The sequence below is a fragment of the Megalops cyprinoides genome, chromosome 3 (genome assembly GCF_013368585.1).
Source record: "Megalops cyprinoides isolate fMegCyp1 chromosome 3, fMegCyp1.pri, whole genome shotgun sequence".
In the NCBI taxonomy this organism is placed as follows: Eukaryota; Metazoa; Chordata; class Actinopteri; order Elopiformes; family Megalopidae; genus Megalops; species Megalops cyprinoides.
Genome location: NC_050585.1, coordinates 12,838,852 through 12,853,162, shown reverse-complemented (window position 1 = coordinate 12,853,162; position 14,311 = coordinate 12,838,852). Strand labels below are relative to the sequence as shown.

The window sequence follows — 14,311 nt, the reverse complement described above, 5'->3', positions numbered from 1 at the left end:
TGCAGTACAGTGAAGCCCTTTCTGAAAATAAGCATAAATTTGGGTGTTTCTGCAGTGGATATAATTGCTCAGTGGACATGTGGTTTTATTAAAGAGAGATGCAAAGAGTCACACAAAGAGGCAAACGAGACCCTCTCTCCAGTGACGCTCTGTGAGTCTGACAGCTGTCGGGGAGGGCGTTGGGGGGGGGGGGGGGTGAGCCACATCTGCAGACATGTTGTACAGAGGAGAGGGTCTCATTAAACATGGAAGAGGGGGAAACGGGTCGACCGCAGGCAGGCGGGAGCCCAAAGACACCCGGCCCGCAGGGAGTACATTAAAGGCCGCGAACAAAGAATCAACAGCCCCCTCAAAGGCGCCGTCATCTCAAAGCACGCTCTGAGTCTCCGCGCCCGCCTGCTAAAGTCAGGCCAATCAGAATTGGAGGTCTTTAGCTTTATACCAAGAAGAGCATGTAAGAAGAATACGTACATGGATGGCTGATGCTTGAGAGTCATTTGCAGTGTGTTGACAGCTTGACCCTGTAGAAATGGATTCTCATTTCTGTTTTTTTTCCCCCTCCTGTTCTGGCCTATGCGTGAGGAGTGTAAGTGCTGTGTGCAGGCTATGTGAATGTTGTTTATGTTCGCCCAGCACTGAGTGCCTTTGTGGCCCGGCAAAATCAGAAAACAGATTCATTCATCAGCTGCAGCCAGGCGTGAAATGGAGAGAGTGATAAACTGCTGTTGAGGAACAACCAGAAAAAAAATCTTCCGTCTGATATTTGGAGGGCAGCGTTCAGATACCCCCACATCCGCCCCCCCCCCCCCCCCCCCCCATATCCCCCAATGCATTATGTATTGGAAAAATAATCTCGCTGTCACACATTACCGCGTCACCCAGTGCTGTTTTTTTAATGGCCCTCGTCATCTCGGGAGTCGCGAGTCGTGTCTGACTGAAGTTATCGTTGAATTAAAGTCTCCCTCTGCGAGCTGTGGAAAGAGACGGAGGGAGCCTCGAGATAAAAACAAAGACAACAGAGCCCTCCTGCCTCGTCGTTCAGCGGGACTTCTGAGGGGGGAAAAAAAAGAAAAAGAAGGAACCCCATTCGTATTCATGCGCTGTTTACCTCCAGCTGCCGGCTCTGTCTCAGACAGATAATAAGGACCCTCTCTCTAATCTCCCGTGAGCACCCAGCCCTTCCAACGCATTATCGTCCTCATCTGGCCTAGGGAAATTTCCCTGTTTTATTTCCTCAAATGGATAATAATGCGCGTTAGCAGTGTGTTTATACCTAGGCCTAATTGCAGCAAGGAAGAGCAAAAGGCTTGAGGAAAGCGGTGTCAGCAGTGATAATAAGCGCGGTTCAGTGGGAGCAGTGGAATAAGAGAGGGGCCGCAGGGCAGCGCGCAGGGATTGGCTGCCGCCACTCGGAGCGCGTGCGGAGAGGCGATGGCGACGGGGCCGCGGCTGCAGGAGACGGCGAGTTCCTGTACCCTCAGCAGAGCGCAGGTGTCCTGAATGGAGTGGCTCTCAGCTGTCAGGCCTGGGAGCAGAGTGCCTTCTACTAATCGAGGGTCTGTCAGGGGCCCAGGGTTTGCGCCGTTGTATTCATTCCTTTGATTACTGTTTCTGTTATTACTTGTCCATGTAGCACACAACACTGGTACGGGAAGTACACAAACACAATAATAGACTATTAGTTATTACTAATAAAAGAAATAGTAACCATTAGTGTAAGAGTAAAACAACACACCTTCACAATTATTCATTTAGTATATAATCATAGAATAAACAAGCCCAAAGCCATACAAATTTGAAGACTGTGACCACCGCCCAGCCTCCGAGATGACAGATTCCCCAATCAAATCAAGATAAATTCCAAAATGCCTTGCTAATGAGTACCTGATTACCGCTCTTTTTATCATACTGTAAATAAATATGAATGAAGATGGAAAGCTAAATAGTGACAGGCGGTGGCCTGCACAGTGTCTGAAACGTCACCCTCGGCTGTCGCTAGTCATAAAAGTCTGAAATCCCTGACTGGCCTCCTGGTTAGCAGGGTGAGAGTGAGATCTGCTCCAGCCGGCCAGACGGAGCTTGTGACGGCACCCCAGGGCCTCGTGAGCCAAACACCTGCCTGCTAATGATGCCGGGCGTTAAAAAAGGAAGGAGGGCTTTGTGGAGGAGCAGTCGGGCTGATGGCGAGCGAGACGGATTTCCCCCCCGTCACCCTCCTGTTTTTCCCATTTCAGCTTGTCGCAAAATCAGTGCGCTCCAGCGGGCTCCATATTAGGCAGAAAAAAGTTTTCTCTCAGAATTGTTTTGTCCGTTTATACGACTTTTCTCTTTGTCAAGCTCGTCACAAAATCGATATACCCAGCGGGTTCCGTCTGAGGCAGATGTTTTCCCTCAGAATCAGCGAGTTGAGTTTTCTGGGGGTTTTGTTGTTGTTAAAAGACAGCATTTTGTGTGTAAATTGTTTCTTCGTCTCTGGATAGAAGCCACACATAAAATAGCTTTTTCTGCCGATTGTTCAGAGAAGTGAACAGGGAGAAGGCAGAAGATGCCCAGGAGTTGTAAAGGTTATTTATATTCTTGGCAAACAGTTGCTATCGCAGTGGTGTAGAGCTTAGAGAATCTTCATTGTGTAAGATATACTCAACACTTCTAACTCTTTGGGGTGTCGCAATACCACACATTTCCCTTCAACAGCTTATGTTTACATGTACTCACTCTTCAGATACACTTAGCTAATGAGATTTACAAAGCAAAAAGTGCATACAACAAGGCCATGTGAACAGCAGTAGACAGAGAATGACAGACCGCATATTAACATGTGTCAATCTGTCACACAGCCCTGTAATAACCTGTGCCACCTTTCAGCACAAAGATGTGAGAGTGCAGTAATACCCTACATGAATACACAGGGAACGGGAAGATTGAAGTGTTATGAATAGGTTTAAGGTGTGAGTCGTCAGTGCATTTCAATGCATCTTACACGGAAGTGCTGTCAGGTTATATTTCCATGGAACTCCATACATCATGACCCCCACAGGCAGTGACATCCAGTGTTGCTGACCCAAGACCATCTTCAGAGTCTGACCTAGAGATCAATTATGGTTTAGTTTTTTCCCCAAAGTTGTACAGTTATCATATAACTGGAGAGACTACATCATGGAGATTGTAATGAATGATGCTGATTATATGCAGGTTCTCTGGATATGGTTAAGGAAATGTTCATAGCATGAACTATGAATGGATGGTACGTGATCAAGGATGGGTTACAGTAGCTGGTACAGGACATTCTGGCTCTGTTATTGTACACAGGATAGACACACCTATTCGTCTATATGTGATTCGTCTGTGCTCAGGGCTTGCCTGCCATCATACTGTATGCACAGGGGGCCAAAGTGCTGTTGGCCTGGGTCAGCTTGCTGTGGAAACACCCTCAGGTTGCCTCAGGTATAGCTGACCTGTAGCTAAGCTGGGTTAGCGGAAAAGTGTTCTGCCTGTTTCTATAGGATGATTAGCCTGGTGATTCTTTTAGGTCTCCCGTACTCCTGATCCCGTCTCCTCCCTGCTTATCTCCAGGAAGCACCAGCAGTACGACTGCAAGTGGTACATCCCGCTGGCCGACCTGACCTTCCAGACGCTGGACGACTCAGACTCCTGCACCCACGTCCAGACGCTGCCTGAGCACGAGATCGACGAGATGAAGACCAAAATCTCTGCCATCAAGAGCGAGATCCAGAAGGAGAAGGTATGGTACCGACCCTTCCCTCCCTCTATCCTTCGGCTGTACAGTGGCCTCATCACATCCGAATGGTAGTGGTCATGGTTACAGCCGTGGCTCCACCCACTTTTAAAGAGGGCTGCCGCTCGCTCTCAGTTGAGGTCACTATAGGGCAGAGCCGCTTCCAGTAAAAGACCTGGGAGGAAGTGCCACTGCCCACTGATCCCTAGCCAAGATGTGGAGCACTGGGACCGGCTCCAACCCTCCTCCACCATCCCTACACATCCAGGGGGCTCGCCTCGTCTGGGCTGCACACCGCAGTGCATGCTGGGATCCCTGGGCGTTCCCTGCTGTCCCCCAGTGTGGAGTGTTTTTGTTTTTAATAAATTTCACCAAAGCTGTTAACTCCGCTATTAAGGCCGGACCCGCTGTGTGCCGGTGCTGCTGTTGCTGTTGGAAGGCTCCCCCGGGAGGGTCCCTGATGAAGAGGTTATTTGGAAGCGAAGCGTGGCTGAGGGTGACTCACGCACAGCGGGAACAGCGGAAGTGACCGCGCTGACGGATACTCGCAGGGCGGACGCTCTGATAGCCATCTGTTCCAGCCACCCTCTTATAAACAACGTCGCAAGTGGACGATTGTGTTAGAGGAGTCTGGAAAGTGTAATCTCAGCACAGACACCAGTTTTTTTCCGTGGGTGTTTTTTTTTGTCCCCCCCGAGGCAGGTACAGACTGTTTCACAAGTTTCCCCTTCAAGTAAATAAAAACGGCAGAGTGAGAAAGATGTTTACAGCGTCCCTGCGCTTAATGAACTCAGTGGGACTCTTAACGATCGCCTGTTTACACCCCTCCCACTCCTGAAAAACCACAAACAGCCCCTGATGTAACACCTAAGCTTGTCTGCAAATTAATTTTTACATTTTCTGGATTATCCGACGGTGATTACTAGCGTTTAGGCGGGGGTGGGGGGGCAGGAACGGGTCACCATTGTGATAGACTCACCCCACAGGAGCGATCCCAATCAGCGGAGGAAAGACTCTGATTAAAATGACTGTCGCTCTCGTGCTGCTTCCAGGCAGGGCTCGGAAAACATTTTAATTTGGCCTGGGAATATCTGTACGGAACGAATTTTTGGCCTCCTGCCAAGTCTAAATTTTTTGTTAGGGACATTTTTGACAATTTATTTCTTTATCTGGGGGTCATTTCCCTGTAAAGGAAATGAGTAATGTGTTTAGAGGGCGGGGATCAAAATAAACGTAACATTAACTGGTTTAACAGTCGTACCCATAACACACTGGGGCCTGAAGTTCATGGTGGCAGTGATAGCTCTGGATAACACAGTGCAACTCAAATCAGTCAAATCAGGAGCACCATTTGATTTCTGATTCATTTTTTTCTGGAGATTTTCTTACAGATCAGGGCAAGGCTCTTACTGCACAGATGTCCTTTAACATGTGTCTAATCTGAGCTTGAGCTTGATTTTTGTTTCCTGTACAAAAAGTCCTAAATTATTTCAAAGGGCTTTTGGAAAGTTTCATAGGAAAAATTTAATAGAATCCAGTTGTATTTCTTACAGCAAATTTTTATAGTTGAATTGTCACAAAGCTCTGAACATTTCAGTTTCCAGAGGATCGAGATATCCAAGCTAAATGGGGAAAAAATGGAAAATGATGCCAGGACCCCCCAGGAAAAGCTGGCAGAGAGACTCCTGGAAAACAGTACAATATTAATGAACAGTGGACTGGTATGAAAGATCCATTAGTTTATCTTATTTGCTCAAGTCCAGATATTACTAGGCGTCAGGTTGGGCAGTGAGAGGGCCTTCCCTCCAACAGTTGCCAGGGCAGGGGCCTCATAGGTTTACTAAAGCAGCGATGGGCGGGTTAAAGCTGATCTGCAGGGGCCGGGCTGCAGGAGCACAGAAGGCACACGAGGGACAGACATAGACAGAGACACAAGTCCGTAGCCCTTAATGGCTAACGGATACATTCTTGGCACAGTATGTCCAGCCAGTGGCTTGCCCTGGATTTCTTTTTCTCATAGAACAATCCAAGGTGCCAGCTATCATGTACAGATATAATTTGCTGGATCAAACTGGTACAGGAATGAAGTATAACCTTCCCTGAGAGTTTTTAGGCCACCACCTGCAGTGCTGTTTCAAAGCTTTCATTAACGAGACTTGATTGCTTTGGACGTAAATAGATGAGAGTAAAAGTGTCACATTAAGATTAATGCAACTGGCCATTCAGATTATAATTCATCTACTTTGCCTCCGCTAAAGAGATCTTCGATCATTGTTGCCATTGTTCCTGTTCTTAGATGACCGGTGGCAAAGGCTGTTCGGTATAAGCGTATGATGTTGGTTCAGTGCTAATTATATTTCCAGTAATTCATGTTCCATGTAACTGATGTTCCCCATCAATAATATTTTATTTGAGAGAAGATGTCATTAGCCCTTTAGCAGATATCAGTTCAAAAAGGAGCAAAAGAATATTGCTTCCAGAATACTATAAAACGTTTACTTTAAATGGGTTTGGTGTGAACTGCCTGTAAAACGGATGCAAGGAGCAGCTGCTTTGATCAGGCAGGACAAAAATGCACAGTAACAGGATGGCTTCCAGACGTAGCTGGTGTTGAAAACACAGTGATGATTCCCTCCTGGTGTGTGATGAACACTGTACCTACAGCTGGTTGACATTTAAGATTTACTGTTAAAATTAACCAATTCGTCATTTAAATTATTCAAGTGCCAACCAAAAATCAGTCGACTATAGTTTTATTGAGTGATGTTATGTGTTACGGTCGAAAGTTCTCCTGTTCTTCGGCTGTCCTGCAGTTAACAGCGCAGCAGTATTAGATTTGATGCAATGCATTGATGTGGTTGGAAACTGAAAGCTGTTTATTTTTTATCTGATGGTTTCTTCCTGCTTCATGGCCTGAACTTTATTAACAGCTGTTTTATTTTGCCTTTAGCTTCTGCATGAGTAGCACTGAAGTAAAGACTTGGTGTTTATGACTCCTGGAAACAGAGGTTACAAGGAACTGATTGGCTAATTTAATGGCACTCCTTTTCTCTTTGCTTCTGTGTGTGTGTGTGTGTGTGTGTGTGTGTGTGTGTGTTTGTGTGTGCGCACGCATCTACAGAAGGCTGTTAAGGGGCAGAGCCGAGCATTGGATCGTCTGAGGAAGAAGATGAACGAGCAGGAGTCCTGTCTGCTGTTACACTCCCCCACCATCCCTTTCCGCATCCACAACAAGCACGGCAAGGTACAAGCGCAATGTATGAAGGATGCAAATGCCTCCATCTTGTGTTATTAACGTTTAGAGGTGTGTCCACTAGAGGGAGCCATTGCTATTGTGAATTCAGTTTCAGTACATTTATGGTCAAATTATCTTCAGATGCCATAAAGAGGCCAGAGAAACCAATTTATTTGCAGAAACCAAAAAGGATAAGCAAAACTAGTGTTCAGAATAACATTTATTTCAAATACAGACCTCCAAAGAACTGAAAGACTGACATCATTATGTTACATTGAATTCCCAGCGTGTGAATAGCATTGAATTTGTGCTTACAGCCCGTTAAAATAAAGAAGCTGATTGGTGTGTTGAAAGTGATCTGCAGCTGTGACAGTCTATGGATGGGACGTTAATCAATGCTGAACATTCCACCACCTTAACATTCTTGACATCAGTTGTTAACATCATCCTAATATACATCAGACAGCATCAATCAACTCTATCATGAGTATGATGAGTGAAATAGTAACAGTTGCCTCACGCATGTGGTAGGCTATGGATTTGGCTATGGACAGTCATGAAAATCAGCCATCATGATTTCATACACTCCTGTGGAGAAAATGTATGGCCTTCTTTTTCCTCCTAACAAAAGTCTATCATAGAGCACACCGCTACACAGCACGTCACATTGCTGTTGTGTTGGGATGTAATACTTACATGCACTGCACGGAAGTATTACAACATGGCATTTTACCAAGTGTGACAGGGGAGAATTATACCATCGTGATAAAAAGGTATTTAGACAAACAGCAGTTTGACAACAGCAGAAGCGTCTCATTATGTACCAGCACACGAGTGCTTTTAGCAGGGGGAAAACCCTCCTTGGTGAACTGGATGAGAACATTCCCAAACAGTATTGCATACATTATAGGTGCCAGAAGCAAATCTCTGCCTCTTTAACTTTTCAGAAGGTGAACCAGTCTAAATTCTGCGTGCGTGTCTTTTAATCCCCCCAGAGCTACCTGTTCCTGCTGTCCTCGGATTACGAGCGGTCAGAGTGGAGGGAAGCCATTCAGAAACTGCAGAAGAAAGGTAGGACTCTAACTGCAGGGTTCAGGCCTGCCGCACGAATCTGTCCCATTTACACTCTGTTAACACGTTTATTCACACTGTTACACAAAATAGAAATGATTTTGTTTTAAAAGGAAAGGACTTCGACAGAAAGACAATGTCCAGCTTCACCTTCACTTTTGACAGATTTGCCTAGAAAGATGAAAAAGAGAGTCTGAAATATGGTCTAACTGCTTTGTGGTGTGGTAGTTAATTAAAAAAAAAGTTAACATGAGCAAGTTTTGCTTGCAAAAAGTGTGTTGTGTGTTAACTTAGAAATAGAGCGTACATTCATTATTGAAGTAGAAAGATATTGTGGGGAAAAAATGAAACTGGTTTCTTGCTTTGCAATATGTATGCATATTAAATTATGAGGTATGCATTTGTGATTGTACCCACAGATCTTCAGGCCTGTGTGCTGAGCTCTGTGGAGCTCCAGGTGCTGACTGGCTCCTGCTTCAAGCTGAGAACCGTCCACAACATCCCTGTCACCAGTAACAAAGACGGTGGGTGGATCAGCACTTATTCCTGCAGTGCCTCAATCAGCCACTAGGGGGAGGTAGAAACTCACAGACAGCTCACTTAGGTCATCTAATGTTTTAACATCAACATTACCCTGTTTCTGTAAAGTGTAAAGAATTATTTGGTTAATTATTGTTACATATTATTTGTAATATGGTAATATGGTAAATTATTTGGAATTTGTTTGGTCAAATAGCCTTAGTTTTTCTTCCCTGATAGTTATCAGGTAAGAATATAGTTCAGAACCACATACGCTGAATTCTCATTGATGCGGATGTTTTTATGCTATTGCTCTATCATTTCTTCATAATTTTCACTTTGTGCAACAGCATGTCTTATGCAAAATTCCAAAAATACTGAAAAGGTAAAGTCTACAAATATTAAAAGTAGCATACCCGTGCTAAATAATCCGTGATTATTTGGTCACGTACTGTGTCTCACCATCCCGTGCTGACAAGTGCTTTCACAAGGTAGCTGCAGATGGTAAATGAAGACATGGCCGCTGTAATGTGCTTTGAAATGGATATGCCTCTTTGAGCGAGCGGGGCCCTCTTTACGCTTCTGTTCGGAACCGAATCCCTCAGCTCTCTGAGAGCGTCATGTGCTATTGCTCTCTCCCCCGGCGAAACGCTTTCAAAGGAATCTAGGTTACAATCTGCTTCTAATCTGCCCAGGACTTCTGCCGTTCCTCCTGCCTTCAGGGGACCGAGATTGCTTCTACTGCCATGTTGTTTCCTTTACGGGATACTCAATATTTGATTGTTTTGATTTTTGGTGACATTAAGCCATCTGGCGTTCCACCGCATACTCACAGAGTAAACGAGCAGGCAGAAATAACAGGAAATTCCTCTCCAGCCGCAGAGTATCCAGTGTTATAGGATATGCTCCTTCCTACAGGTGTGCGCGCTCCGTTTCTATGTGCGTTTCAGCATGTCTCGCTTATTCTGCGGGACGTATCTTAAAGATTTGTTTCTTCTCATGACCGTAGAAGGGCTTTAAAGGCTGTTTCAGGCCTGGGGTACTGAGTACAGAGACGAGAAAGAGGCCGAAATTCATCTTGCCGGTGTGTGTTGCACAAACTCATTTTGCATCAAAGGCGGCACCGTGTTCGGGTGAAGTGGGTTAGAACACTGCGTTATCACTGCATATGCTGAATATGACAATCAGTCTCTCCTGTCATCTCATGTGAAAGTGACTTTAGTTCTGCCTGATGTCTGCAAATGATTGGGGTTGCAGGGCACAGTAGCATCAACAGGTCTAGATAGTTTTTGGCAGCTTCTGAATGTATTGTGCCCCCTTGTGGCGCGGCAGAGAAAGCACAAATAGAGGCATAAATGAGAGCATGAATTAGATTAGATTCATGTTCTTACACCTTTACAGTGTCTTTCACCGCCTCGCCGATTTGTCCGAGGGGCTTGATCCCTCCGTGCCCTGTCTCTCTGCCCCGGAGAGCCGCTCTCCGCCGCCCCCTCCCCTTTGCGGTGGAACAGACGGAGGAGCGATGAAATAAAGACCAGCTGTGGAAAGGAATGCCACCCCCTCCGCTGACAGCCGAGGCCCCTGTTCCCATACCCCCCTCTCAGAGCTCCTAATCCACTTGACCCCACGGGGTTCTCTGAGGTTCTGCCCTCCGCGCAGCTGATTGTAAACAGTGATGTGCGGCGCCCGGGATCGGCGGAGGCGGGCGGTACCGCGTCGGCGTCGCCGTGGTGGTAGCGTATTTCTCAGGGAGCTTCACCGTGCCTTGAAAGGGAGTCACACCCTGGCTGCTACTCTTCTTTGTGTCTGCTGTTGTCGGGTCAAACAGACAGGCCCCCGCTGCTTTGATGAGCGGCAGCGGGAAGTGCCACCGGCTCCGCCTCGCTGTGCGGTGTCATGTGCAGTCGCGCCTCTTTTGTCCCCGGTCCGCGTCCCCCGGTTAACCCCTCAGACCGGCGTTCTCTTCCCGCGTCCCGTCTCGGAGCGGCTGGGTGCAGGTCAGGCGAGCTAAAGAGCTGGAAACACTCCTCCTCCGGTTACAGGCCCCTCTCTGCCACCCGCCTCGGTTTATTTACCAGGAAGCGCGCAGGCTGAAGGTGCCCCCTCAGCGTGATCCCGGGGCGGGCTCTCCGACATGCCAGAGGCTAAACAAGTGAGGGGGGCCTCTTTGTTATGGGGGGGGGGCCACCCAGACACTCATCGCTCAGCGCAGATACTCAGAGCGCAGTACCGCGGCCACCGCCAGCCACAGGGTTATGAATGTAGATTGGAAGCCGTCAGCTAAATTGATTACACAGCTGCGCCCCGGCTCCCCGGCATGTAGATTGCAACCTGGTTGCCATGGAGACGACGGGGGGCAAATGAGGCAACGGGGCCGCGGTCCTGATGGGGACGGGGACGGGCTCGCATCGAAGGTGCCACCCCAAAGCGAATCGGCCTGCGCTACAGGAGGAGGCGGGGCAGAGGGCTGGACAGTCCAAATTAATTATGAGGGAAGAAAAATGCAAACAGAGAAAGTTTAGGTCTGATATTTATTACAGTCTGCGCAGCTTCCTTTGTACCGCGTGAGAGCGTCGGAGGGAGGCCACCCACACCGGGAGAGAAATTAGTCCTGCTCTGCCTTGCAAGGACCTCACACAGTTCCCCCACTGATAAGCAGAGACGGCACCGGCTCCAAGCTGTGCCTTTTAACGCTGATACCGACACAAGCAACATCCTTCACCGTGCACAGACCTACCGAGTCTGCTCCGCTTCGCACGCGCGTCTGTGTGGTGCGGAGCGCGTTCTGCGGTAGCCAGACTCCATTAGTCAGGACCAGTGCTGGACTCCGATTACAGCGTTCCTCTCTGCTTAGTCACCAAGCGATTACAAGCCGCTGTGAGACCGCTGTTAAAGCCTCCCCCTCGGTGACAGCGTTCCGACCGCAGTGCGTCTCTCTCTGCACGCACTGATCGCTCGATACGCAGGGCTCATGAATGATTGAGCAGCCCCGAGTCAGTCGCAAGCTCAAACAGCGGTCTCATAAACAGCGCAGCTGGGCACGGCACTGCTGTCCTGGACAGAGGATCACGGGGACCCGTACGGCCTGATTGGCCCCAGCCCGCAGCCCCTGGGATGCCATTGGCTGTCCACAGGGGCGGCCCTGGGTACTGCTGTGACAGGGGGTCTGGACAATGCAGGGCAGGGTGAAGTAATACTAAGATAAGCGAAGGATGACTGTGGGTCTCTGCTCTCACAAACCCCCTTCATCTGTGCCCCCTGTGCTCTCCCTGCCCTTGCTTCTGCTCCTGCATGGGGGTGTTTGACTACCCAAATGAGAAACGGGGGGGAAAGGAAATAAATGCTTTTGCACGACCCATATGGCTTTTATTAGGTCAGAATTGGATAGAGGGATCAAAAAAAAGATGCGAGACAATGTTCAGGTTAGCGCTTTAGGCGGTTAGGCTGTTTTCCCCCTCTGGTAACTGTTGTTAACCACTTTTGGTTTTCTCGTTCCCTGTATTTCAGATGAAGAATCTCCTGGGCTCTATGGCTTCCTCCATGTGATCGTCCACTCTGCCAAGGGCTTCAAAGAGTCAGCCAGTAAGTGCACTGAGCAGCCCCCCATTTCAAAGCATTTCCTTTCGCGGCTCTGTGCTCGCATGAAGCAGAAGTGGGTGTCTGTTTGTGTGTGTGCACATGCAAGCATGTGTTTTTTATGACTATGTATACATAAGAATGTTTGTATATTTGGTGCTTGTGTGTGTGTGTGTGTGTGTGTGTGTGTGTGTGTTTTTCTTCACCATTAGCAGTGCCTTTCTCCCTCCTCGCCGTCTCAGGTTTCTGCTGTAAGCAGCAGGGCACAGTGCCTGCAGCTCTCTGGCTGTGTGGAACCCCTGCAGAGTAGAGCGGGCTCAGGTTTCCCCACAGCAAAGCCTTTCGCAAAGACCCCCAGAGCAGGGCCTGCTTCCATCTGAGCTGCAGAGCCACCAGCGAGGGGCTGGCCAGGACACATAAAGTAAACATTGCTAAAGAGTCGCTCCCGCCAGAGCTCAACCCCGGCCAGACCCAGCAGCAGGGACAGCCAGTTCATGAAAGGGTTAATGAGGATAGTGTTGAGCACTGCTCGGAGGACCCTGGGGAAGGACAGCCAGAGTAACTCTGCCTCCACAACACAGGTGCAGTGAGTGAGGTCATCAGGAAGAGGCTAAAATTGGGAAACTTGTAGGATTTCATTTAATCAGAGGAGAAAATAAACTGGGTGGGCCCTGTAAGCATAAGGTCATGCATGAACAGACAGCACAGACATCATTACCGTGTGTATACGCCTGGTTGTATAAGCGCTGGGATGTGGACGCCAAGACAGAGTGCTCTCCTGACTCAGTTCTGGCTACGGTCTCTGGAGTCTGTGGAGGCTTTGCTGATGCTTGGCTTATGTAAGCATTCTGCTTCTCAAACCTTGCATCCTACAACATGTGCAATGTAGACTCTACAAAGCACTTTTTTTGCAGGTGTGGTAAAACCTACCGTCTCTGGGGAGTAGGAGACGTTCAGAAACACACAGGTGTCTCTGCTGTGAATATACGTGTGCTGCATTGGGCCTAAGCCTTGTCCTCTTTAGTTAGGGCTCTGAAGTCTGTGCTGGTTGCAATCATATTGGCGCTGCAGCGTGTCAGAGTGTCAGAGTTTCCTTCAGCTCTGGAGCTCTGTCACTCTGCCCTGCCTTTGGGAATCGCGCACGTCCGCCCGCCTCCTGTGCCCCAGCTGTCAATCCTCAGCATCTGCGGGTCTCTGCGCAGCGCCGGCCCATAAACGCTCGCGAACGTTTGCACGTCGTCACCTCCTCCGGCCGCCGGCGTTTCGCGGGGAACGTGCCGCGTCAGTGATAAAGTGCTACAGCATGTTTCCGCTCTCTCCTCGTTTCCCCCAGAAGAAGCCCCGGCCATCCTTACAGGGCCGCTGCGCCCGGGGCCTGCTCTGTGGTTTCCCTTCTTCTTTTTCTCCCTTTTCTTCTTCAATCTCTCCCCCTGTTTGCAGCCTCTTAGTTTGCATATGGTTTGCATTTATTATTGATTCAACGCAGCCTTTGAGGCATCGCGGAATGCACGGCTCATCTGTCACCAATTTGCATTTTGTGGGGTGTGTGTGTGTGTGTATGTGTGTGTGTGTGTGTGTGTGTGTGAGAGAGACTTCTATTGCAAAAGGCTTATAAATATTGCCCAACTCTGTACATGATTCTACAAATCCATGAGTTACTATGTTGTGAGGTTGAGCCAGTGTGCACAAGAACCCTTTCACCCTCTCTGGGTCATTGGAGTAGCCAATCGGAGAACATCAGGCAGGAACCTGATTGGCAGGTAGCTCTGCAGCACTCGGGGCCCCCTCAGTGTCCCGCCCACAGTTGAGCCATGAGAGAGCTCATCCCCACCAGTCGGCCAGCAGAGACCAGGGCATCACTCTCCCTCCGCGCCCACCAAGCAGCAGGTTTTAATGAGCGGCCGGCCTGCATGCATACGCGTTTGGCCTGTCTCTGAAGCAGAGCGAGTCTCTCAGAGCTGTCACTGTGTGGAGAAGAGCCGCTCTGCCCTGACACACACTTAAGAACAGCAACAAGAAACACCCAAACCGTGACGATAACTACGAGAAAGAGAGCATTAAATGTTAACAACAGCGATCATCTAGGTCAGTTATCTATACAGTGTTCTATTTGCTTTGCTTATAAATAGTACTTATTACTTATTGCTTATTACTGAGGTGCTGACAGCAGTTTG

General features: G+C 48.4%; 1 protein-coding gene across 4 annotated transcripts in view; it reads left to right on the top strand.

Annotated features, from left to right (window-relative positions):
• Positions 1 to 14,311, top strand: part of abr (ABR activator of RhoGEF and GTPase) — a 133,436-nt gene that overhangs the window by 69,644 nt on the left and 49,481 nt on the right. For all 4 annotated transcript variants that reach the window (XM_036525816.1, XM_036525815.1, XM_036525817.1 and 1 more), the window contains 5 exons: positions 3,574 to 3,742; positions 6,858 to 6,980; positions 7,967 to 8,042; positions 8,462 to 8,566; positions 12,069 to 12,143. In XM_036525816.1, coding sequence (XP_036381709.1) covers positions 3,574 to 3,742; positions 6,858 to 6,980; positions 7,967 to 8,042; positions 8,462 to 8,566; positions 12,069 to 12,143 — 548 coding nt within the window. The remainder of the gene's footprint in view (positions 1 to 3,573; positions 3,743 to 6,857; positions 6,981 to 7,966; positions 8,043 to 8,461; positions 8,567 to 12,068; positions 12,144 to 14,311) is intronic.